The sequence below is a fragment of the Ciconia boyciana genome, chromosome 6, assembly GCF_034638445.1.
Source record: "Ciconia boyciana chromosome 6, ASM3463844v1, whole genome shotgun sequence".
Taxonomy (NCBI): Eukaryota; Metazoa; Chordata; class Aves; order Ciconiiformes; family Ciconiidae; genus Ciconia; species Ciconia boyciana.
In genome coordinates, this window is record NC_132939.1 from 9845400 (window position 1) to 9868734 (window position 23335).

At 39.5% G+C, this 23335-nt stretch overlaps 1 protein-coding gene across 1 annotated transcript in view; it reads left to right on the plus strand.

Moving 5' to 3' along the window:
* Positions 1 to 23335, plus strand: part of KIAA1549L (KIAA1549 like) — a 137899-nt gene that overhangs the window by 101748 nt on the left and 12816 nt on the right. Inside the window, exons 15-18 of the mRNA XM_072864043.1 lie at positions 6679 to 6857; positions 8497 to 8714; positions 13484 to 13613; positions 19060 to 19407. Of these exons, the coding sequence (XP_072720144.1) occupies positions 6679 to 6857; positions 8497 to 8714; positions 13484 to 13613; positions 19060 to 19407 (875 nt within the window). The remainder of the gene's footprint in view (positions 1 to 6678; positions 6858 to 8496; positions 8715 to 13483; positions 13614 to 19059; positions 19408 to 23335) is intronic.

Below are 23335 nucleotides of genomic sequence, written 5' to 3' on the forward strand. Positions count from 1 at the left end.
CTAAAATCAAAGGGATTTTGGGATGTAACTCAGCCAAGCTATGATACACTGCCTCCTTTATTCTATGGAACTGTGGGCCACCAGTTTTCACACTGTCTGATGTGGCAGCTCAGTGTCAGAGCCAGCTTTTCTGAATTTCTGAGCAGTTGTCTGTAGTGACTCAAATGAAAATGAAATATGGCAACAGCAATTGAATCCAGCAGCAGCGATGTAGCAGTCTGCTTTCACACAGAGTTAGCTGGAGGATCTGGCATATCCTAGCAAACATCCAGCACCCTTCATCTGCCTTTTCTGTGCTGGGTGGGGTGAAATACAAGTTAGGGTGGAAAGGGCTTCATCTTGCCAAATTTTGGTCCTTTAAAGTTGGCTTCCTAATCTAACCTAACCTAACCTAACCGGTGCTCTAGTGACTCCAGAGGGTCACAGCGAATTGGGACAGATCTCTCTGCTCTGGAGGTACTTGCCTTTCTCTTTCCAGTATGGAAGGAGCCCAGACAGCTGCATTAGAGCATATGCACAGATCTGAAGTGAGATGATTCCCTTTGATAATGCCCGTCTCTCTGAAAGGCTGAGAAATCAGAGTGCTAGGAAGAATTTATGGTGTAGAGAGAGGAGTCTATTCTTTTCATCATTCATTCCCTCATCCTGAAGTATTAGCTTCATTTGCCCCAGAGAGAGTGTTAGTGAGAATCTTTATCTAACTCCACCTCCTCACAGTAAACTCCTAGGCTTTTCTGGAGTAATTTCCTGACATTTAACCGTAGCTGGGTAAGAAGAAAAGAAGAACAAAATCCACTTGTTCAGCTGAAATCCCTCATACTGGCATCAGTTACTATTCTCCTTGAGCCTCCCAGATACACATTGATTTTTTTTTTCTCCAAAGATTTCAGCTTGTGTGATATAGCCTAATATTTGCCCATACTGTTTCCGTTTCTTCCACTGTCTTTTTTTTGTGTTTGTTTGTTTTAAATATAGAGAGCACTGTGACCCTGCTAGCATCCTGCTGGTGACAGTGAACCCTTTGTTTCTTCAGATGTAGCAAATACCATCTCCTGCTGCTTTCTCCACTTGGTTTTGGTTTGCAAGAGGCAGCCAACTGTTATAGCCTATTCTGTGAACTTCTGAGCCATGTTTCTGAGCCTCTTCACACTCCTACAAAAGCAAAAGGTGCCACTGCTCCACTACCTCTTTCCCCAGAGAGTGGGAGAACAAGCAGCACCTCTGAGTTGTCCATACTGCATGACTGGGGCCACCAGGGTCATGTATTCACAGGCGTAGTAGAACATGCATAAATAAGTGGAAAATACCTTCTGTTTGACCTCTTAGCTCAGCATGGCTAACCCAGCTTGTCTTTTTTTCTTTTTGAGACAGTCTTTTTGATTGCTTTTCTCATGGCAAGAAAATACCTTATCCTATGTTGTTAAGGTTGTTGCAGCAGACCTCGGAAGGAACTGGGATCTGCAGGGGGTTGCACAATTAAGTATTTCTCAATTCACATCTGTCTTCCCCTCCAGATGAGCTTTACTCTGCCACTAATTGAGTCTGACAGCAGTTCTCATCCAAGCAACAGTGCGAAGAGTGTGTAGATGTTCATGCCATCAGATCCAGTGGCAGTCTGGATGATTGTATCTTTCACTAATATGTCAGCATTGAAGAAGACAAATGCATGGTTTTATTGTGCAAACAGAAAACTATTTCTGCAAAGCTTTTTAAAAGTCGTAGAGCACTACTTTCTTAAAGAAGTGGCCTCTGTTGTAGGTTCTCATGCTTTCCCTGTCTTCTTTGTATAGTCATCATCCTTGTCAGTTGAATAATTTTTTTTAATTATTGAACATGTTTAGGATGGTATTACAGAAGTGCCAGCCAAGAAAAGGGGCTGATGGATTCTCTACAAACATTATGAAATACATGGTCTCTTTATGAAATACTTTGATATTTAAATAAATGAGGCTGATGTGGTTGGAGGAGAAGACATAACCGCAGAGAGAGCTATCCTTGCTTCTGCTTATAAGGACAAGAAACCTTCATAGAAAGTGAATGAAGCAAGCAGATAATAGAAGAGTAGACACCCCATGTATACAGTTCCATAAAAAAACCTGCAAATGTCAGTTTAGAGATCTCAAATGACTTGCTCAGGTAACTCCTATTTCAGGACCCCAGGCAAACCCAGGACTGCAGCACCTTGGACACATGGCCTGGCATTTAGCAGACTTTGCATAGGAGAAAATAATATCCAGGAGGAATCATGGGCTGCTTCCATTAGTCTGTAACCTCTCTGCTTCTCTGAAAATATAATATTTGTGCTGTTCATGAAAGGCTTAGAATCGCACTGTCTCACAGTTGGGTGTCTTTTGGAAAGGGTGTGTGTGTGTGTACACAAGTATGTTTTCTGTTACACTGCAGTATCTTAGAGAGAGGTATTTCAGTCCTCAGTAGGTTCAGATACTGATGTTAGGAAACTTGTATTTTACTTATAGGCTTATAAACTCTTTCAGAAGCATACATTTATTGCTAAAAGCTCTTGTTCATACCTTTCTGGAGATAGTCAGCTGACAAATTGAATTATTTAGATGATGCAGAAAATTTCCAATTTTTTTCTATATATAAAGATTTTCTTTAAAATGAAAATGACTTTCCCATTATTAATTTACATTCAGGAGTTAGGATTTCTGTTTTAAATACTTATACACAGGCTCTTTCCTAAGGAGACAGTCTTTTAGATCTGTGGCAGTTTGCTCTTTGTTAAACTTAGGATTTTCATTTCATATAATCTATTTGCTTTACTATTATTTTAAGCCCTTCCATTACTCAGAGAATTCATTGCACACTATAGGTATGGTTATAATGTTTGCATTCCCTTCACACAAAATAAATCTTTGAAAATTTTTAATGCTTCATTGAATGACCTAAGAAAAGGCAGAGCATGTCTACCTGCTTGCGAGTGTTTCCCATGTTTTGGCCTCACATGTTTTTCTCCATCTATGTCATTGTTTTTCTGAGGACTTCCAAAATCGGTCAAATGATTGCTTCTGAGCAGGACAGCACATATCTTTGTTTCAAGTATTTTGCTGTAAGGTTACCTCATCTGCAGGTAATTTAGATTTCCTTACTCTTTTTTTTTTCCTTTTTTTTTTTTTTTAACAGGTATGTATTTCAGTCCTTCTTTTCTTCCCTCCTACATATTTTGATTTGGGAGAGGGGAGGAAAGACAAGGTGGAGAGAAAGAGAAAGGAGAGAAGAAATCCTGTGTGGCCTTCATATTGAAATCTTAGGCTGACAAAAGTATAACTTTTTTAAAAAATATAAATTAATAGCTAGATAAAATTAGATTATTCCACCTGTCTAATTGCTTCTTAACCGTTCAGAGCTACAGTTCCCCAGCCCCTTTTCCACTGGCTGGAGGACCAGTGGCACGAGTGGGTAGCACCACCTGCTGGCATCGCCGGCTGGAAGGAGCGCAGAGCTGCACCCAAATTGGCGGCTGGCATCCCTCAAGCAGCTTTAATCTAGCAACTCTTGTATACTAATAGCTGCAGTGATGTGGAGATAAAGCTTCAGCGATCGTCCTGCTCTTCAAAACCCAGTGCCACGCTGATCTTCACTGCCATTGGCACTCAACCTGCATAAATGATTGCTTTGGATATATCTTCATGTTCTTCAGTCACAGAAAGTTTAGGAGGAGTAATTCAATCTCAATGGATCATGTGGCATGAGATATCTAGCACAAGATGTTTCAGAGATGAGAAATTACTGTTAAGTAGGTGATTTTTTCCCTTTTCTGCCACTGAACTTCTAAGTCTCGCTGTGTGTGCGTGCAGACAGTGCAAGCAAGAGTAGAACAATGGATCCGTAAAAATGTTGGTATGCATCCGTTTAAAAATGGAAATTAAAAGCATCACTTTAAATCTGCGTTGCTAATTATAAGAAGCAAGTGTGCTTATTGTGAGTGACTATAAAGGACAATTGGGCAGTTTTCTGAAGTTTCCCATGCCAGTTGGTTACTTGCCCAGCTGAGGCATTCAGGTGGGTGTGCTGGCCCGGGGCAGGGACACACAGCAGAAACAAACACTCCAGGACTCCCACTTTTCTCTGAGCTCCCTTTGGTTTGTTTTTAAAGTTTAGAGGTTGCTGTGATTCAATCGTCTTATAAACGCGTGCCGTAAATTCTCTCTGAAAGGGATGGATAGGAGCAAATATTAAAATTCCCACAGTACTTGCTTATGGTTCACTGCCAATACAAACCATAGCAGCGTGCCAGTAACTGCAGATCACAGACTCTCTTTATCACTCACCAGTGAAAAAAGGGCAATGGAAAAAACTACTTTTATATTATAAATGCCAATTAATGAACAAATGCTAAGTTAAGATGGAATACACTTCCAATTTCTAGTCCCATTTGGCTATTTTCTCCATGCCAATAGCACTGCAGTAGATGCAGGAGATGTGCTCACAAATGAGAGGGCTGATATACCGAGGGTGCTCTTTGGTGTTAACGTACCACATCCGAAGTAGCTGTCATCTGTCATTCCTGATTCTCTTTACCCTTAATTTTTCTTTTCTTTAATGAGTCTTTGAACCAGAGGAATTCTGTTTAATTAAGCAAAACTCTTGGTTTCTGATCCTGAAATGAGGTCTGAGGAGACAATCCACGCAGCTGTACCTAGTCATGCTCTCTGTGGGTGCCTGGAGATCACTGCTGAGGTCTCAGCAAGCGCAGTCCTTCTGAAACGCTGGGGTGGAAACACAGCTGCTGCTCTTGGTGCTTTCTGCTTGAAGTAGGATACACAGAGGATGTTTGGAAAGAATCATGTTTTGCAAGCTGATGCTTAGCCAGGGTTTTTGGGCATGCCTGGTTCAGGCAAATGCTGGGACAGGCAGACAAGGGAAGCGATTCCACAACTACTTGGTACTTGGACCGCTGAGAAGATACTACCCAGGCTCACCTGAGCTGTAATCATCATGAGAGACCATCTTTGCCAGTGAAAAATACAATTCAGACAAACTTCTCTCTTGGAGATAGTCATGTCACAACAGAGGTACCTTGTTAGGGTAGAGGGGAAGTTTCAGCCACGAATTACAGACAACACCAGAACTTCCAGAACTTCATCTGGTGACTTACATGAGAATTGAACCGATTGAAAATGCCCTGAGGGAAGAACATCTGTGCTTCACTTTTATACTCATTGTAATGTAAATGTTCAAATGCAGTCTGTGACAGGCAAGTATCTCTTCGTTCATCTGATTTTGCTGGTGTGGTGGCCTGGCGGCACGGTTGTCAGTGGGAGTCTGGCAGTTAATTTCAGTGAGCCAGGCTTGTGATCTGCTCGCTCTGGTGAGCATACAAATTCAGAGTGTTTGAACAACCCCAGGAGGGACAAGGGGATTTCAGACCCACTAAAGACTCCTCTGTCATATTTGGACAGTTCTGTGGAGCCAGAGGGACAACATTTAATGACAGAGTGATTTAACCCATCTATTTCTCAAAAGCTCAAGTAGTGTCAACTCCAGTCCACACTGAGTACAGACAGAAAGATAATAAGCTTACTCAGTGGGTTCATATTTTATGTTACCACTGTCAAATATTTTCTTACCAAAATCACTGGCTGTCTAAACTGCTGAGTTTATACAAGTCCATTGTAATTTGTGCAGTGATTAAATATTAAAACAGAGTGTATTTTCAGAGGAAATAAATTTAGAGCAGACCACTTTGTTCTTTAGCAGAGGATCTCTGCTCCTGTCAGGTGATCGAGCAAACATTCTTCCCTCTAATAGCACAATTATTCAAAAATGTTTGCAAGAATCTCTCTGTAGAATTTGTGCTCATGCTTTAGAGTCATTCTTTTATTCCAAAATGAGGATAAAAGGTTTAAGATTCAACAGCTGACAAGGTGATGCAGGTTTACAAACAAAATTTGGAGGAGAAAGGGCTCAATTGTATGTGAAAGTTATCCATTTACCATTTATATAGAAAACTAAAACTAAAGATGCTTTGCCATGCCATTTAATTTTAAAGATTTTCAGAAGCCTTCTCGTGTCTCTTAAGAAATTTTAATGGTTTAGCTTTACAGCCACCTGAGGTACTGCTTTGCAAAGCAAAAAAACCCAACCCATAAACTTGGACACCATCAGTTTCTTAAGCATGTTTTAACACACAACAGTAATGCTTTCATTTTAACATGGCATTTTTAGCATTAAAAACTTTTGCTAAAATCCGTAGGTTTATTTTTCAACTTTTGAGAATGCCCATGCTCTTGCAGTATAAAACAAAAAAAGCTGCACTCTTGGGTTAGATCAGGTGTAACTACTGATGCCTTGGCATGTGGAGACTTGTGTGTGTGCACATATAACATCTTTTCCATGTGAAACCTAGATGTACTTTGACTTTCATTGTCATCTTCATACAATTTTCTGTGTCATTCTTTCTCCTTTTTTTTTTTTTTGCGTCTTATTAGTGCAGATTGGAAATCAACCTTCTTTGGGGAGTGCCAGACAATCTTTGAATACATAATGTTATCTGTAATCTAATGGGATTTTTTTCCAGTGTAAAGGTCTCCCAGGGCTGCTCCTCGAGTGTACTGAGCACATCATTAATCTAAAGCATGTGCTCACTGAATTTCACCTTGAACATGCAGTAAAAATATCTGTGTCTTTATGCTGAATAAGTTTGATGTGCTTTAGTGCCCATAAGTGATGAAGAGGAAGGAGGCATTCTCTTTGATAACATTGCCAAATCTGCCATTGACCCCTTCGACACCTCTTCTGGATCGGTACAGCTGATAGCTATCAAACCCGTGGCACTACCTGCTGTTCATGCTGCATCAGATAGGAGCCAGGAATCTGCCATCATTAATGGAGAGGTAAGGACTGTCTGATAATGTCTTCAGCTGTTTCCTTGGCTACATCCACAGGTGGAACAATCTTAAGCCTGTTAGAGTTGAGGACTGGTGGGAACTTTTCACCCTGATGCTATATAAAGTCCCATTAGAATTATGGGCTCAGAGGTCTGAGAATTTATGATCTGCTTTTTTGCAATGCACCTGTGAATGCATGTGACCTTGGAAGAGGCAATTGTCTATATTCCTACCTTCTCAATATCCTTCTCTCCTATCATATTAGTTTTAACAAGATGAGTAATGAAGGCAGAGAGCAGAATAATATCTTTGTTTACAGGAATACTGTGGCTGAACATGGAAATGTATACAGATCATCTGGGTCCCAAGCTGATCTTTCTATACTGAGCAATGCATCTCATTCAGAGCAAGAAGGGGTAGAACAGCACCATGGCTTTGCTCAGTCTGCACTCCAGCCTGTGCGCAGAGGGTGCAGTGGTTTCCTGGGAACAAGGTGGGATGGCACAAGTGTCTGATGCAGGCACTGGCCAAAAAACATGCTTTGGCTCCAACACTTGTACGATTATTCATGTTTTCATGTAGATTTAATCAAGACTGGTCCACTTACAAAGGACTGAGGCTTTTATATAATTGTTAAACACGATGAGGACAAGCCAGAGAGGTGTCCTGTTTGCAAACTTGCACTGCAACAGTCATTTAAAGATCAGCCAGAATCTCCCTGATGCTGTTTAAAAGCAACAGGGAGGGCTGATGCCAGAGACCCAGTAAAAGACAGTGTCATCAGGCTTCCCACGTGGGCCTGGATTAGAGCAGTCTGTTGTGCTCCCTTTCATACTTGTATTTTAAGCCCTGATGTGCCACGTAGTTTCCAAACTCAGAGAAAGGCTTATTTAGACTTCAGCATCTATTTTCTGTAAGTCAACAGGATGGCACTCCCGGTGCTGTGTGCTCTCTTGTACATACATTTCTTGAAATTTGTGAGAAGACTGTAGAATTTGACTCTGGAAGCACAAAGTCCAAGTAAATTGCTCATTTCCATGTAACTGACAACTTGAAGCAGGAGGGAAATTTTCTCAATACTTAGGAGCATCCATGGGACCTGACCTGTACCAGGTCAGACCAAACACCCATTTATTTAAGGATCCTGTCTCTGACAGGGGCCCATAACAGATTTGTAAGGAAGCATATAACTAAGAGGAACATATGATGATATTTCACCAGAGCTCTTCCCTGGCCACCAGTGATGACTGGTTTAAGGTTTTGTGTAGTGAAGGGCAATGTCTCTCTACTTACGGGACCCCAGAAGAGTTTTCATCAGCGAGTTCTCCCCATGGTGCCCAAAAGCAAGCATGGCGTTGGGTCACGACAATTGGCTATCATCATCAGTGTTTTTCTTCAGTGGGTGTATCTGAGTCACTGTTGTGATGGTACATAGTTTTTAGGCTAAAATTATTTAACCATCTGCCAAGCCATAAAAATGCAGCGACTCTGTTCACTTGCAGTTCCTCTCTGCTTACAGATGGCATGGTGTGGTACAAAAAGCGCTCTGTAAAATGACACATGCAGCGCATCAAACACACTCCAACAATACCATTTGGAAGTAGCCAGCCCAGCACCATCCTTTAAATGTCTTTTTGCCTTTTAGGTGAACAAGGCTTTGAAGCAGAAGTCCGATATAGAACATTACCGCAACAAGCTGCGCTTGAAAGCCAAGAGGAAGGGGTACTATGATTTCCCACAGGTTGATAACAACAAGGGGCTGACAGAGAGAAAAAGGATGTATGAAAAAAACCAGAAAGAACTTGACCACATTTTGGATCCAGATGCAGATGTCTCATCTCCGTTTGCTGAGCCTAAGAACAGGTGAGAATTTTTATATGCAGTTCTTCATCTGGGAGGAAAGTTGATGTCCAGGGGTTGTAGGGAATCAAAGGGGCCATTCTTAATGAGCCAACTGTTTGCTGTACGGTCAGCTGGTCCCTCCTACTTTATGAAGAAAATTCATATAACCCATGATTATTTATGAAAGTATGTTATCTGGTAAAACTGCAATGTGGTTAAAAAGAAAGAAATGGAAAGACAAACAAATAAGGGAAGGGACTGTTGCAAGTTCTTGTGAGTCATTTTCCAATTAAGGTAAATATAAAAAGTGGTAATAATTTTTTTTTGGTAATACTGAGAGTGGACTCAAGCCAGGGAGTTAGCATCTGAATTCATTCTTTTCCAAAGTTCAGTGGTGGTGTTATTTTGTCATTTTTATCTGAATATAACTACTGCAGTAGGCATAAGATAACACAACCAGTAGATTGTACGTGTATTTCATTAAGTCCTGCAAGGATGGTACCTGTAAGGATGTGTGTGTACCTGTTATTGGTGATCTTCCTGTGCCTTTAACAGAGAAAGTCATAATTTGCTCATCTGTGACGTGAAGCTGGCATATTGTATAACAGTACTAATGTTTGATTAACACTTCACTGTCTCTTGAAGATGGCACACCACTAGTATTCATCTCCCCATTTGAGAAACGAGGCGGGAGTTTACATGCTGATTCTGCCTGCGCCTACTGTGGGTGGGTGGGTGGACCTGCTCCGTCGCTGGTGCTCTCTGAAGCACAAGTTGACACATTGAAAAGAGGAGATCACACCAGTCCTACCCCAGGAATGGCACAGTATGCAGATTCCTCTTCCTTAGGGGTGGTGGAGGTGTGAAGGATTATAAGAGAGTGTGTTTGCCATTGCACCTCACACCACGAGGGCTCTGGTTCTTACTGTAAGCAGGGACCAGCAGCAGCTGATCTATGAGAGAAAAACAGATACTGAAGTACAGTTCTTCTGGAAGTGGTCTCATGCCTGGAGGTGCAATCTTGCATCCTATCTCCTGGAAAGTTCAGACCAAAGTTTTTTTCCTATGAGCATAAATCATGACTGCAATCAAAGCATCGGTGGTGACAGTCTTTGCACACAGTGCAACTTCAGCAATTATCCTTGGGGCACAGAGATGAAAAAGACTGTAATGGGAATTATAAAAGCAGTGTTGGCTCAGAACCTGGGCAAAAACTGTGATTAGATGAACTTTTATAGGTCTAGAGTTAAATGACTGAGGGATACTGCCCTTGATGGGCCGTTTCCCAGGGTTGCACTGGTCAATGAAGAAAAAAGATGCTGATTTAACTGTATGTTATGTCCTTGCTGGAGGGTCTGGGACATCATTTCCTTGTCCAGTTTTCCAATGAAAGAGGAATAAATTGCTCCAAACACACTGAAAAGGTAAGATACTGAACCCTCAGTACGCAGGAGTCCTGCTCTGTCTGCACAGCCTGTCCAGAAGACATAAATGAAACAGTAGAAACATTGATATGACCATGTGCTGTACATATAGTGAGGGACTGAGGCATTACTTTGGATATTTATTATGTGTCACAAGCCCTGTAGGAAATGTTTAAAACATTACGCATGAAGCTTTAATGCTAACCATCTGCTTTTTGTTAAAAATACTGATGTTTGTTTGTTCACGTGCCAATGTGCTGAAAGGTCCCAGAATACATTTTTTCTGCATGCTTTCTAATGTGTTGTGTAAACCTGTCATAGTCTATTTGAAATAGTGATCACTGGCATGATATAAACTGCTTGAAGGCAGGTATACTGCTGCAGAGGAATGATTTCATTGTGTAGCTGAACCATAAAAGGCTGACTGCTGGATTTACTTGTTAAATATATAGTCTCTATCCTGACATAGGAAGAGAGAACCACCATTTCTGATGCACTTTCTGTAAAGACACAAAGCATTTAGAGAACTTCACAGATGTTGCAGATGTTTGCAAACAAACCAATTCCAAAGTCTGCTAAAATTTCCAAACTAAGACCTGGAACCGAACTTGATAAGCTGCAAAACACGTGACAGCATTATTGTCTTCATTTTTCTAACTAAAAATAAGATGGCTAAAATGGTATCCTGCTGGAGGAAAACCTTGAATAATACTGCAAGATAAAGTGTGTTTTGGTTATTGATAAATGAATCAAAATGATTTTATTTCCATAATGAAATAAAATTGCTTTTAAAGCAATCTAGGGTATCATAAAGCAATCTAGGTTAGCATAAAATTGTAAAGATTTGATTTCTAACTTTTTCTGCCTTGTATCATTGCTGTATCATTGTATTTACAGCAATTAAAAACTGAAAAATTGAATTTTATTTTTTTTAATAATATCACTTAGGAGTAAGTCAAAGATTTCAAAGTTTCTTGGGAAAAGGTCTATTCCACTCTTTTGTTTTGTGTCTATTCCACTAACTTAAATCACATCATTACAGCATTTCCAAAATATATCAGAAAATAGATGCAGTTGATTACATTATTCAAGATCACCTTTACATTTTGGATTTGTTTTAAATTGCATTTAAAAGTGATTTACAAAACATCACCACTAAATAATTTGGTTTGTTCAAGAACAAACAGCTTTGTGCTCTTAGTACCTTTGAGTCTTCTGTACCATAAAATTGATGTTTTAAAATGTTCCAGTTGTGTTCCCAGAAGGCACTCACTAACCCATTTGAATGCCAGTTGTTAGTGTTCATACCTCCTTTCTCATTAGTAAAACTTTCTTAAATGAGCTAATTGGCAATCTCAAGGCAATTTTTAAGAGTCTACTGATGATATGCACTATTCTGGGTTTTTCTTTAATAGTTTGTAATCAGGTCAAGAATCTGCATGTATTAGAGAGCTGTATATTTGAATCTCTTAAAAAATATATCACAACTGCCTCACCTAAGTATTTATGGACCTATTGTAAAATGTGTATGAAGTTTTAGAGATCTTTAATGTAGGAACATAAAGATTGTCAGATCTGATTAGCCTTAGCATAACCTAGTTCCCCATGTTTTCTGGTAATACTGACAGTATAGTCTTGGAAGAAACAAAGTATGGCACATTAATTTATTCAATATTATATTTATAGGGGAAATTTATTCCAAGACCTCTACTTGTCTTCTGCTTTGGCAGTGCATTTGGGACTTTCAAACATGTGCATGAAGATTTGTGATTAAAAGTCACGCAGAAGTTTTTTGAAAGTTGCCTTAAGTACATGCTCGAGTACTTAGTTTAATCGGAAGTGTGAAATTGATATATTTTTTTTGTCCTATCTTTTATCCTATCTGATCATGTAAATGTCTGTCTGTCTGGATTTCTGCAAACCAGTTGCTGCTGCTCTAATCTGTCAAGGCAAAAAGTTCTGTTAACCAAATCTGTAATATCTGAAGAATTATTTCTTCTTATCAGCGAGTTCATTTGGACAGTGTTGTCTTTTCATTTCATTGATGGTTCTTGAGAGGTTAAACCATGAAGTCTTTGTAATTGCTGAATGGAACAGAGGCTACTTAATGTGGTTTCCTCTTATGTTACTTACAGAAATGGTCCTAGGCTTTTCAATATCTCAAATATTGTAGTAGATCTCTTTGTAATCAGTTCAGGCAGTTCCAAACATTTAAAACTCTGGAGACCTTATTTTCACCCCACTTATTAACTCAAATAGAGCTCTCAGCCACAGGCTCACTTTAATGCAAGCATTTTTTGCCCTTCAATCAAATCTTAGCACAGGATTGCATTTTTCTCTCATGTTACCTGGCAAGCATAGGAGAATGGCAGAAAAGTCACCGAAGCTTTCTCCCTTCAATAGCCCCCTTTCAAATTTCTGGTTTCAGCTCTTCAAGAAAATGACTAACGGCCAGATACACTATGAGAACAGCATCTCCTAAACTTTTTTGGTTTAGATGTAGCCTCTTAAAAGATGCAGCTTGATGAAGCATGAAGGTCCTGTATCCCGATTTGTCAACCACTCCTGAAGAGTTTATGTACAGATATGTTCTGTATCTTAGAGAAATGCTATATTTGTTTTTGTATAACGAATAACAAGGAAAGAAATGGTTGCATTGGAAAGATTACAGGATATTTTGGGTATTGAGTTATATGCTGTCTTTCGAGCACCTTTGCTTCCCCTTGCTTCTGACACACAGTGGTGAAAGCTCAATGCCTAGGGATGCCTTTGCCCCAGCGCTGCTCAGAGTTATGCTGGAAGTGGTTTAATCCCAGGGAGTACAGCTCTCTGATAAACTTGTGGCCAGTTACCAAACTGGCTATTTAAAAACAGCATCCTGCAAGCAGTTCCCTCCCACTCCTGTCTCTCTTCCTGTTCACTTTGCTGGGTGTTTTCGTGGAGCGTTATTCCGCTTCTCTCTCGTTGCTCAGGATCAGCAACCAAAATCTCTGTTCCCCATCTGAGTGTGTCCTATTATTTTTTGATAATAGCACCTATTTATTTTTTATGAATTTGAATTGTATCAGCTGAGGTTAAAAGGGTTCTGATATCTTCTAGGGACCTATTTCATCTGATAAGCTCCCACGTATCATATCCGTGTCTTTTACGTAGCTTTAGTTTCTTTAACAGTAAACAAAATTAATGATCTCTTAATAACATTACTGATTTCTAGCACTTCCATATACATAGAAAGAATATCCTATAATAAAGTGGCATTTTTATGAACCTCATCATTTTAGAATAAAGGTAAGTATTGAAAACTGCTGCCTGTCATTTTTTTTGTTTTCTTTTCATTTTACTGTTCTCTTGTTTCATGTTTTCTAGGCAACCGATGAAGAACTCAGTATACAGAAGCAGGCAGTCTTTGAACAGCCCTAGCCCAGGAGAAACTGAGATGGATCTTCTTGTGACTCGAGAAAGACCTAGACGTGGAATCCGTAACAGTGGATATGATGTAAGTTTGTCAGTTATATGCAGTGAAATTTGCTCAGCAAAGTCTTAACTTACTCCTAAAACCAGGAAACTATTGACAAGCTACACGCCAGAGTGCCATTGGGTATTTAATGTTACAGTATGTCATGTGCGCTCAGCATCCTGAAAAAGGCTCAGGATACTCAGCACAGACTTTTTCACGTACTTTATAGCTGTACATCATTTCACAGACCGAAATGCAAACAAAGCATTTGCCCTGAAACTCATTATTTGCCAAAGTATTAAATTTTGAATTTAGATACTTCTTCCAAGTATGCAGCCGCTTAAATGACACTGAGCTTATTTTCATTGCAATTAAAATCCTCTGTACCTCTGATGCTGCTCTCTTAATTCAGAAGAATAGACAATCAGCTTCTGGGAAATTCACTTAAGTCCAGATGTCAGTGTTTTGTGGAAATCCCATAGGAACAGATATTGTCCACTTGCTACATCAGAACTGGGAGAGTTTTGAATAGGTAAATGTCAAAAGCAGCCAGAGGAGATGCTGATTTATGGTATAAGGAACTCACGCGGCCAACACAAGGCTAGATTAGTTGTCTTGGGCAGTCGGTACATACACTGGGTGTGAGTTGATGCTGCGTGCACCCAGAATGAGGATAAAAATAGTCCCCACACTGGGTAACGTAGAATTTTTCAGTCCTTCGCCATGTGTACAAAATGCTGTAGCTCAACCATCCCTGAAGATCAGTCCCTGGAAAAGGTCTAAACCATTCTGGAAAATAAGGAAGTTAATCTGGTGGTTGTTCATCCTCTAAACTCTGTAGGTGACAAGCATTTTGCGTGGGGCTTAACTGTCAATTCTCTCAGCTGCCAGGGATGTGTTTTTAGCAAGGTGAAGGAATGTACCAAGGTCAGGGGATGTGTTCAGGGAAGTTTAAATCTTTCTCGGAATTCTTTGGGGCATGTTGTAGGTGTCAGATTTCTTAAATGATTTCCTACACTTGGACACTTCCCATCAGATTGCATGAGTCATGTTGTGCCAGGTAACTGGGATGACTGGTTCACTGCTTTCTGAGGCATTAGAATACATCGCTGTAGCCTGGAAAAAGAACGGTATAACCTGTTAAAATAGGTTTTACATTTTGCAATAAGATGTATTTTTTTTTTACCCCACTTAAATGTTTCCTTTATTATTGGAGCTTTCTTAGGTAATAAAAACATTGTCAAGCCAGCCTTCCCTCAGTATGCTGAAAAACATACGTTTCAAGAAAGCAAGAGGTTTTTTTAATATGCTAATAAAAGGTAGTTTTTCATAGGTGATGTCTTCCTGAAATGAATGTTGAAAACATTCTGGGAGCAGGCATGGCCTTCTGCTATGAGTTCGAAATTAATATGGTATAAGTAGTTAGCAGAAGATTTTTAAAATATTTTAACATATTGTGTATATTATATATAAAATATATTTTAAAGCAAATTTGTTAAAAACCTTGGAAATAGATTAATGAGCTCACGCAGATTCTGAAATGTCCTAAAAGTAATGATAAACTCTGAGATCTGTGCACATCACACACAAGTTTGCTTTCACCTTTCTCTTAAGGTTGCGGTGGGCGAGCTGTCCGTGGCACAGCTTTTTTTTTTACTGATAAGTTACATAAAATTCCTTTTGCCTGATGTGCTGCAGATTCACTGCAGTGCACCTCTTCTAACTCTGAACGTGTTTCCTGTCTGCAAGCAGAAAAATGCCAGGGGAAACTGGGACAGGATATTGAAATTTAGTTCCCAAGCCTCAGCTTGCAGCGTGGGCTGGTTTCCCTCACTCCTGTTTGAGGTTCCTCAGAGCTGTGCCGAGCGTCTGACAGGCTTGGGCTCCCAGGATACCCACGGGCGGGCACTTATGTCTATATTTATGCATGGAATTCATATGGATCTCACCAGTGGTGCAACTAAACACCTCTGTAAATCTGACCTGTGAAAAAGGGCTCTGAAAAAGGGCTGGTTTGTATGCTGAATCTTGTGTCCTTCCTTTTTTATCTAGTAACATCTTGTACCATTTTTTGACATCTGCTTTGCTGTTCTAAAGGTTCCAGCTTTCTCGGACTCCTGTTAACCTCTTCCTCCCAGATTATTTAGCAACAAGTCCCACCGATGAATGGTGAAATTTGTCTTTCATAAGCAGTTCCAATGATCAAATCAATGAAGCAAATAGCCCAGATTATCTTCAAGTGATGAGATTTATTTACAGATTAACAAATTGCCTTTTTTTTTTTTTTTGAGCTGTTACCGGTATGCCCAGGTTATTTGTTGAGGTTTATCTTCCCAACCATGATAAATGCTTTTTTTTTTTTTTTTTTTTAAGAAGAGAGACTGATTCCCCAGATTCTTGAAGAAAACTCCTTAAAGGCTGCTAGACTGATATGCACAACCAAATCCTGAGAGTTTATGATCTGCCTGATTTTGCCTTGTCCTTTAAATAGGAGAAGGAAGTAAGAGCTCAGAAATCCGCCATTTCATACTATTGGGTTTTTTTAATATGGTTCCCCTTTCTAATATTTCAGTTATGGTTTTCTAAAAATATTTCATTCCCTACAATATTTTTTGTGATATTTCTCTGAATCGTTGTTATGTTTCTCAGAGCTAAAAACTGGTCAGGGTACAAGGCCAATAGTTACATACCTGTCCGTAGAGAATGCATAGCTTTTTGTATTATTTTGGAGTGTACATTCTACTGTTTGATGATCTAAGTATATGATTTGCCCTTATAGCATCTTTTATAAATGGATTATTATTGAACAGCACCTGTCTGTCAATTTTAAATAATCCCAACAGGGTTTAGTATCATCATCTAGCAAGTAGATTAAGGAGACTTTAACATGTTTATTATTTTCAACACGTTCACAGACAATGGTGAGTACAGCAAATGCTATAATGAAAGAGTCTAGAACCTCTAGACTGCTAATGAGCTCTATAGTAGGGCAGAAAATATTTAGGCTGGTATTGGTGTAAAAGGAAGAAAATGACCTTATTATACATATCTGAAAGATCAATATACAAAAGAATGTACTGGTATAATTTTATTGATATAGTTAAATTAATGCAACTCCTTAAAAAGCTTATGGGTTAATGTTCACATGAAGACATTTACTGATACAGTTGCAGGAGCAGAGTTATGCCAGAAGTGTATAAAGTCTGTGGCTTAGTACAGGACTTCCTCGTCCTTCATGTAGTTCCAGTTCCTTGTATTATACACTAATGGTGTATGAACAATATCAGATTTTTATAATGATAATGTTAATGTATAACGGCATCTATTTATGATACTTACATGTTTCAATTGATAGGAAAGCAAATGACATACATCAGAAAGTGACAGGATGAATTGAAATACATTTGAAAACTTGAGGAAAAGTCATGGTCACCAGTTTCCCCCAGAATCTTCATGCCAACTTCTAGATTGATAAATCAAAGCTGGCTTAATGTTAACTGCTAATACGCATCCTTTATTTATACGATATATTTTAGACATTCTGTAGAGGTCTAATGGTTTCACCAAGGGGGTTGTAGTAGAGAAGCTGATTTATTTCAGCATTGGGTACTAATAGGTCTCTTGTGGGATTCCATTCACTGACATTTTTACAGTCATGAGGAACTAGTAGAGCCACGGTTATTAATCAGCCAGTTGCGACAGTTTTATTTCAGAGGCTCTTTGGTTGCACTTATACATACAAACTACCATTGCATTTTAGAGTCAGGCTTCTAAAATTTACCTGATTTTTATTTACCCTACTCTGTAACAACACAGATAACAGTGGAATCAAAATGCAGGAAGAAAATGAAGGGAAACTATTTAGTTGAAGATTTCCTACAAAGTTTTTCCGTTTAAGATAAATTTGTGCTGTTACATTGTTCCTCCCCCAATCTGATGTGTGTAGCACTTAGGAATCCTAAAGTTGGGTTTGTGGTTTTGAATTGGATAATATACCATATAAATATAAACGTATAAATTACAGTTAAATTCTGATATTCAAATGATTAATTATTGTCTCAATTTTCCTTTTTTATTGCTGTATTGTCGTTAAATACAAAATAAAGCTTTATTTATAACAGGTAAGAGAGAAAACAAATTAAGATCTTCTATTTAAATTTATTGTCAGTTTTTATGCTAACCATGTAACTCTTCTCTGAATGGCTGATAACAGAAGAAGAAAGTCATTTTGATATTTGACTCTGCTGATAAATATGTACTATGATTGTCCTATAATATATATGACCATACATAGCTTGCAAAAGGTTGGGGGCACAGTTGCTTATCTAGTCAGGTATATAGAAAGATATTGCACTATTACATGGGAAAAAAAGTATGCCACAGCAGAAGCCACAGAGCACTCAAGGAAATTATCAGGGCAGTGCTGGAATTTTTAATAAGAACATCCTGTTGCATTCTTTTATTTGTGGCTATTTTAAATGCTAACACAATTCCAACCACATGCTATATATAGAAGGAGGTACATATCCTATTCTTCATTCCAGTTATCCTAGCATCTTGAATTTCTTTTACTGATATTTAAAGAATTAGAAATTGGTTGCTTTTTCAGATTGCCTGTTTAACATGTTTTTTTTTAAAACTATAGCCTGTAAAACTAATCTTACAGAAGATAGATGAAGTTAGGTATTTCACCGTCAAGTTCTTATGATGTTTTTTTCTGTATTGGAGTTCCAGGCAAAAAAATCAGGGGGGTGATTTCTGTTTGTACTTATCTGTAAAGAAGGAATTACCCTAGGAGTAACCCTTCAAGTTAAGCTGCGTGAATACTATCTGCTCGTTAGAGTACGTGCTTCATTCACTGTTCCTACGTTAGTTTTGGATAAATTTCTGTGTAACTGCCATTCGGTGGCTAGGTAAGATCACTGAGCTGGGTCAGGATATTTTCTGCAAGGAACAGGACCTAGTTTGTGGCGTAGTTGTTAGTGGTCCTTACCGGGTTAGAATGTTCAGGAAAACTCCTAAACTTTAATTCTTCTGAAATCTTAACGTGTAAGAATGGACAAAAGAATTTCAGTCCCTGTAGCTGTAACAAGCGGTCCCTTGTAAGGGCTCCTTCATAGTGATGGTACTATTTAGGGAGCCATACTCCTCCTGGCACAGTTGTACTCCCATTGATGCTAAGAAAAGAATTTAAACATTAATTCTAATTGTTTTTAAGTGAATCATTGACAGTTTAATCCGTTACAGAGTGTCCCTGCTAGTTTTTGCAGCAAACAATGGAGGATATAAATGGGTCTTTGAGTCCCTGGCTATTATACTCGCCTGCATCATATCACTCCTTTCCAGTATTTGTCATGTGTCTATATTGTCACAATTCCTGACTTTGTATATGTTACATCTGTGTTTGAGAATGTTTTGTGTGAAGCAGCACAAATACTGTCTTGTAAAGATTTTTACATATACATGCTTTTATTCCATCCAACAGACTGAGCCTGAAATTATAGAAGAAACAAATGTTGACCGTGTCAACGAGCCTCGGAGTTACACCAGGTCCCGTCAGGCCAAAGGCCACTCGGAGACCTCAACTTTAAGTTCTCAGCCCTCCATTGATGAGGTTCGACAGCAGATGCATATGCTCTTGGAAGAGGCTTTCAGCCTGGCCTCTGCGGGCCACGGAGGACAGAGCAGGCAGGAGGCGTACAGCTCAGCACCGCACTTGCCCTACTCGGAGGTTGTGACCAGTGCTCCTGGCACCATGACCCGACCTAGAGGGGGGGTACAGTGGGTACCCACATACAGACCAGAAATGTATCAGTACAGTTTACCGAGACCAGTAAGTGAAACTTCTCTTTAGTAATATCATAAAGATATTTCTACTCTGAGACACGTTTTTTAAAGATGGAGCCCCATTTACATGCTTAGCACCAGATGGAAAGCCATGCTTACAGTAGATGAGTATGGCTAGTGGGGTGTATGCATGTGTGCTTACCCATACCCATCTCTTGCAGGAAGACTCTTAGTATCTATTTTAGCAGCAAGGTTGCCTTGTCTAAATTGTGCTTGAAAGAATGGGCTGCACTAAGCTCCAGGCTGTTCAACAGATCAAGAACTTGTTTGCGTGTCTCCTCCTGTTCACTGAACACAGAATAGGAAGCAATCTGGTTTTGTAGAACAGCTATGTAGGCAGCAGGGTGTGAAACATTCAACGCTTCTGCCTGAGGTCCATCATTGAAGAGCATCATTGTAAGAGAGGGAACCAAGTGTAATAATCAGAGTGACCTGAAATGTGGGCTGTTATTGACATTCTTGCAGTTATAGCTATTGACTTGGGACTCTAGAGATGGTTTAATTCCACAGGTTTCTTGGTTGACCTTATGTAAGTTGCTCTTTATCCCTCACTTTCTAGCCTCAAATCGTGGCTAACATCCTTACCTCACAAAAGTAATAAATAAGAACTGAAATCCATGGATGGAAATTGTTAACGGAATTTTGTAGGTATCTACACAGCAGTCGCAGTAGCACTGTGCACACCATCGGCATGTTAAACCACCCCTGAATTCTCACACATGGTATTGTGAAACTCAACAAACATTTTCCTTCTCATATGTCAGGTACAAATGTAAACAAGAGATGATTGATTCCTTTCACATGAGAAACAGCCCATCTATCAATATGAATGTGAAAAGTTCTTAATTTTAAGGCTTTTTTTTGGTCAGAAATGATTATTTTTTTGAAAAAATGCATTTCAAATGGAGTCCCTTACTCTGGCTAGAATAAGACAATAATGCAGAAAAATGTCCTCAGTTCAAAATAACTATTACTATGACTTCCTTCCATGACAAAAAAAACCCAACAAACGAAACCATTAAGGGATGCTGCTTCTCAACTATCTGAACATATTTGAAAGCCAGTGGCACTGCCTGCAAAGGTTCATGCTGGTGCTATTTAAATCATGCTAAAGGTTATTTCTGGCACTTTGAAATTGGTCTGATGAAATTCATACAGTATATAATCATATTTTATGGTTAGAATTCGATTACAAGCTTAAGAGACAGCTAATGGGTAGTCAAATTACTTTGACACTTCAGAGAGTCTTTCTAAAATGAAATTAAAAATATTATATGGTGACAGATTTTTAAAAAATGTAATAGCCATACTTTTTTGGTGAATGCTTCACTATTTTCTTTCTAAGACTCATTACTCTTCTAAATCATCTGCATGTTTAGGACCTTTAAGCATTTGCTTATGTTTCTGGCATTTTGAAGATAGTGTTAAGAAGTTCCTTGAAGATAACTGATCACCACAGATTAGGATAGGCACAGGCTGCTGGACTCCGGATAAGGGCTGTTAATTCATAGTTTTCTGTGTATTAGTTTCACAAATACAAGCTGTATTATAACTAAGCCATTTACTGGTTTGTTCTCAAATGGGGACGGAGGATTGGAATTGAAAATATCCAGCGGAGACGTGTGGGAAGTGACCTGTGGGTAGGAAAAACGGAAGACTTACTGCTCCCAGGACCTCAGCAGCTGTTTGCCTGCCCAGGATACCTCCGTTCAGCAGCTCTGGGGGAGATGCTGCAAAGGGGAGCACTTGGGATTGGCTTGGCTGACAGGTAGAGGAGGTGTCCGGGGTGAGCGAGCAGCCTCCGGCAGCTTTGAGGATGAGAGGTACCTGAGCACTGGGATGTTTGTTATATGGGGGAGGATGCAAACCAACAATTAGTTATTTTTGTCCTTTCTTAAAATTAAGCTCTTAGTGGCAATTAAAAGTCAACATTAACAACGCTATTATAATTCAAAACCTGGATTCAAAAGCATTTTGCCTGCTTAGATGGAACAAATGCAGACATTGCCTTTACTGTTGGGTCTCTATCTACAATGCAAGTGTAAAGATCTTCAGCCCGTCACTCTCTTCTAAGATCTGGCTCTTTGCAGTCCAGTTACACTAGACTCTCAACTTTTTACAAGATCCCACAAACTTTCCAGTAACTTCAGTGCAACTTTAGATTTTATTATTGCAAAGGCATTTCTGAGGTGATACAAGTGCTGTGTAAGATTTCTAGCACAGACGTTCTCTACCTTTATAAAGCACAAATGGTAAACAGATTGAGGCAAACCAGCAGAAATCTGCATCCAAATCTCCATCTCAGTGTTTCCCTCTGTACCATATGCTTTCAGGCAACCAGAACCACTCTCCGTCTATGTTTCAAGTCTTCTCCAAGTTATGGATCTTTTGATTTTTTGCGGTCAACTTCTTGGATAGTCCCACCATCAAACAGTTGTGTATCTCTCCATAGCATGCATGCATGCATCTTCTTTTTCCTTTTTCTTTTTCCTTTTGAGGCCGCCTGTGTTTTTTTTATATGCTAGCATTAATATCTAGATTCTCTGTAGCTCTTGTGAGGGAATGCCTGTCTGTCAAACTGCTAATGGGTGACCTGTGGTAGCAGGATTCCTTCATCTGGGGCTCGTGCCTTCTCCTGGCAAAGAAAAGCTAGTAAAATGCAAACTCTTAGTGGTGTTCTGGAGCCTCCAAAAACAGGATGAGCAACACTTGGCTGAGTCCTTGTCATCCAGCTACCATACAATCTGTATGGATGGATATACCATACTATGACTGGAGGATGGAGTTATAGCGTCAAGTGTACAACACAAGCCTGACCGCCAGCATTGTACCTTGGCAGATCATGTTACTGCTTTGGAAATTTGCACAGCTGAGTCGAGCAGAGAGCTATGACCAGGGAAAAAAACCCTCTTTATTACAAGGCTGGACCAGTTCCCATCTCTCCTCTTTAGTGCTCGGGACAGAGGAGTGAGAGTAACAGAGCTCTGGGTCCCAAGGTGAGACCTAGCACCGTACAACAGGCACTGCTGGACAGACTTGCAGGCTGAGTGACTGGTAATGTATCCAAGTCCTTAGAGCTTCTCTTCATTTAACAGAGGTAAAGTGAGAGTATTTTACCAAAGTTCAGCCACTTTCCGTAACAGTGACTAAACTAAGTATAAAACAGGACAGCTAGCAAAGCAAAACCAAATCCAGCTGAAATCAACGTTTGCGTTATTCCTGGATTGCCATTTAGTAATCAAATTAGTTAAATCATTCAATGAATAAACAAAGTCACTGCCCTTTTAATTCCTATGGTGAGATGTAAGGAGATGGATATTTCTGTAATTAGAAGGCAACATTGAATAATTTCACCCAAGACAAATGCATCTGTAAGTTGGAGGTGGTAAAAATATTTTAATACTGCAACTGGGGAAATGTAGCCTTAAAGCTAACTGCAAAGTTTCTCCTTTAGACTTTAGTTATTGTGTGCTGATTTTTAACTTTTTTTCCCTGCATCCTGAAAGATGGTACCTTTGACTTTTGTGGGTTGTAGAAGACAGGTGTCTGCTGGTGCCTGGACTTTATCTGCCAGAGGGTTGTGTTGTAAGTCTCCTGGGCCCAAAGGCTGAAGTTTCTCTGCTATACTGCACCCACTACTCTTTAAAATTCTTCACTGATTTGCTTTTTAAACTGTCAGTCTTTTAGCCACAACAGACTCCTTCACTGGCATTTCTTCCTGAAAGGGTGGCGTAGGGTCTGCAAGCTGGTACCTGTGCAGTCTGTCCTGAATCTCAAATTTGCTTACTTCTGCCAGTGATTGTTATAGCCTTTGTATTATACAAGTCCTCATTTTTCAACAAAACAGAGTTTGGAATCCATGCAGAATGTTTATCTTTTAAAGTTGTTTTGGGTTTTGTTTTTTTGGGGTGAAC